The sequence below is a fragment of the Centruroides sculpturatus genome, unplaced genomic scaffold, assembly GCF_000671375.1.
Source record: "Centruroides sculpturatus isolate CEXI.00-Female unplaced genomic scaffold, Cexi_2.0 scaffold4, whole genome shotgun sequence".
NCBI classification, from domain to species: Eukaryota; Metazoa; Arthropoda; class Arachnida; order Scorpiones; family Buthidae; genus Centruroides; species Centruroides sculpturatus.
In genome coordinates, this window is record NW_019384444.1 from 35,561 (window position 1) to 39,388 (window position 3,828).

The 3,828-nt window shown below is 31.7% G+C and overlaps 1 protein-coding gene across 1 annotated transcript; it reads right to left on the minus strand.

The window, feature by feature from the left end:
- Positions 1–948: 948 nt before the first annotated feature.
- Positions 949–2,470, minus strand: LOC111620247 (peptidase inhibitor 16-like). Its single transcript, XM_023362144.1, has 4 exons — positions 2,117–2,470; positions 1,466–1,690; positions 1,295–1,389; positions 949–1,039 (listed from the first exon to the last, which is right to left on the minus strand). The coding sequence occupies exons 1-4, from the start codon at positions 2,393–2,395 to the stop codon at positions 949–951; spliced, it is 690 nt and encodes a 229-aa protein (XP_023217912.1). The 5' UTR covers positions 2,396–2,470.
- Between the last annotated feature and the right edge of the window lie 1,358 nt (positions 2,471–3,828).

Consider the following 3,828-nt stretch of genomic DNA (forward strand, 5'->3'; position numbering starts at 1 on the left):
AAGAAATTATGATTGATTTGCAAAATGATGTTGAAGCAAAGATTTTGTATACACAGGATAATATTGAATGTTTTTGGGTAAATAATAGACACAGATATAAAATGCTTTGGAATGAGATCAAGTTATTAATTATGGCATTTCCAACTTCTTATCTTGTAGAAAAAGGATTTAGTGCTATTGTACAGTTATTGTCCAAACAAAGAAATCGGTTACAATTAACACAAAAAGGTGATTTACGATTACTTTTGACAAATTTCGAACCAAAGATAAACAAATTGGCTCAATTTCATCAGCCTCAAGGTTCGCACTAACAATAATTTTTCTGTATACTTAAACATTTTATATTCAATAAAAAGTGTTTCATTTTTTTATATTTGTTAAATTTGTTAATACTTATGTTTTTTAACTTTGTTAATTATATTAAAATCTTATACGTATTCTGAATAAATAAATGTTTAATTTTTTTACAAATTATATAATTATGAAATAAACTAATAAACCCAACGAAATTTTTTTCGAATTGAAGATGGCGATACTACGTAACGGTTTTATTGAAGGGGGCGATACTACGTAACGGTTTTATTGAAGGGGGCGACGATTCGTTAGAGGTTGAGAAACACTGATCTATACCCTGTTTGAAGCTTAATAACTTCCGTGCTTTTGGTCGAAAATTTCTGAAATTTTGAAGGAAGGTTTGTTTATTAAGAAGATTGATGCTATTAAATTTTGGTGGTTAAAGGGCGACGGGTGAAGAGATAATGGTGGTCGTGTGTATCTGCAGTAGAGTAAAATCGTCATTAAGTCCGACCCTATTTATAAGCATATACGATTTTTTATTAAACTCATCCCCATTCTCAAAATTAAGCTTTTTGCTACTTTATAAAATATAAAAAGTTTTTTAATAAAATATGATANTATCTAGAAAAAATGTAAATAAAGTTATAATTACTAACCACATAAACTATTTTCACATCTACTACCATTACATTTACTACAAGCTTCACCTGATTGATAAGGTGCTTTCCCTCGAATATTGATTCTGTATACAAAGAGTAATCATGAATATATTATTTTACAGATTCGTTAAATACAGTCGATCCCCTATAACACTGTTGATAATTCCGTTTTGTATGAATTCCATGTTGTACGAGTCACTTAAAATACGTGTGCCGTTCTGTGAACGGCTCACGTATTTGTAAAATCTAAGTGACTCGTACAACGTGGAATTCATATAAAACGGAATAATCGACAGTGTTATAGGGGGGCCGACTGTATAAATAATTTAATAAATTACTTTGGAAAATAGTTGCAAACCATCATAAATTTAAAACCAGTTTTCAAACAATCTGTTAGCGAACAGCCAACGAAACGAACATCAGCCGAAATCATCTGAATGAATAGTTATATTATAGAATAGTTCATAATATATTCTTAAATTTATATTTAAGTATCTTGCAATTCTTACAGTAAGATATTTATCACAATTGCTGTTTTTATCGCATGTAGCATTAGAGTAATTATAATGTTGAGATTCCCCGTTCCAAATTTGTAAAATAGTCTCGAATGGTTCGTATCCGATGTATACATTCTGATTGATTTTGTGTAAACATCCAGCAGGGCCACTACTTTCGTCTACATTGCATCGATCGGACCACAACTTAGCTAAATTTGCTAAAGTGTCACTCCATTCCTAGAAAAGAATTTCATGTAAACAATGAAGAACACGGATTCGTTGGGCCCGTACTTTTACCATGCAGTCGCCATTGTGGGTCCCGACTGTTCGTGCTCCCGACAGACTTCTTCTAGAGGAGAGCCGCCGATTGTTTAACGTCACTAGTGATTGATTCACGATAGTTCTTGAACACACGTATCAATAACTAGTATGTATCAATTCATGTCCGTCGGGAGCACGAACAGTCGCGACCGCTGCCATGACGGTGCACATAGGTAAAGATTGACCCAGCCAGGAAAGTAAAACTTAATTTTACTGTAAATTGTTTTCTATTTTAATTAATCTTAAAATCTATTTGAAGTTATTCATGATAAATGTATAAAATATTCTAGTTTTTTAAAAAAAAATTATATAAAGAACGTTAACGTTTTATGTTTTACAAACCAATTTCATCATATTGGCAGCCATTGGTTTAGTGTTATTTCTATAGAAATTAATCAAATTTAAAATATCACTTCGTTCGTCTTCCGTGAAACCATACTTTTTACTGGAACGTTTATATATTTTTTTAATTTCCTTCACTATAGAACTGTTATTGAAATATTCCTCTTTGGATATCTCTCTACTTTCGAACTGGTCACTGGAAAGAAGAAACAATCCACTTTTCGAACAGTTTACTGGAAGGAAGAAACAATACAGAAGAATCATACAAATGAACCACATCGTGAAATTTCTTCTACTTGTCTTCTAAAAGATTTGAAACTCCGTTTATCGAACATAATTCTATTGAAACGTATATTTTTTTTTATTCTATTTTTATTGTTCAAAAAATGAAATTTATTCTATTTTAAATGGAATTATATTGGAAATAATAAAATACAATATTTTTAAAATCTTTTTATAAATACTTTTTAAAATTTCTGTATGTGTAGATAAACAAAATCGCGCCCCCACACACATACACGTTAGTTTGTGTGTGGGGGCGCGATTTTGTTCATCTATACCAGTGTTTCTCAACGGGGGCGATATCGCCTCCAGGTGGGCGATTTTTCCATGTTGGGGGGCGATTAGTAACAATTTATATTTTGGGGGGCGATTTTCAATTTTCTGGGGGCGATATAGTAAAACATTATATTAAGAATAATTAGATATTTTATTCATTATATCTGTTATGTAATAAATGATCTTTATGTTTATGCTTCTGTTTTTGCTAAAAAGAGACAGGACAAACTTTGCTTCGAACTAGCGTTCATCAAACGCTCTCGTTCTCGTCTCGTCTTTTCTCACGAGAGTTATGAGACACATTTATTGATAATTTAAATAATTACAATTGTAGAAAATATTTATAAAAAACTAGATAAAATTAAATTATGGAGTATTTAAACAATAATAAATTTATAAAACATAAATATGAGAAAATAACAAAAAAAAAACGTAATATCCGCGGGGTGGCGACATCCATCACCCCACCATCCAATATTTCGTGTCACTATGCTGTCGAATTTTCAAATCCAGAGGCATTAGGCCCGCCAGTACACAGAGTGCATCGTGTGATGTAGTACAGTATGCTCCAGTAATTCTTAATAGCATTTTTCTTTGTAGGCTATTTATTTTCTGTTTCATGTGTGTCAACTCCATCCTCTTCCCCCAAATTTGGGCAGCATATGTAACAATTGGGATTACAGCACCTTTATAAATATGTGTTAAAGCCCTTCCACCTATACTCCATTCTTTACGTGCTACTTTCGCTATTTCTTGAAATAAGTTACCCACTTTTTTCTTAATTGTTTCTAGGTGTTCATTCCAGAAAAGTTTGTTGTCTATTGTTACTCCTAAATAGTTGACTTGGTTTACACATTTAATCGATTTATTTTGCATTTTAATTGTGGGTTGCCTTTTTGCCACTTTGCATGTTGTAAAGGCTATGGCGTTTGTCTTCTCTGGATTAAATTTAAGTTTGTTTGCATTTCCCCATTTCTCTATTTTATCCAGTATATTTTTGCATTTTATTTCTATTTGTTTTCTGCTTTTTGCCGAACAGATGACCATTATATCGTCAGCAAAAGCTGTTATTTTTGATTCTGATAATGTGTTGATTTTCAAGAGATCATTTAATATAATTGACCAAAAAATGGGTACAGAACAGGATCCCTGTG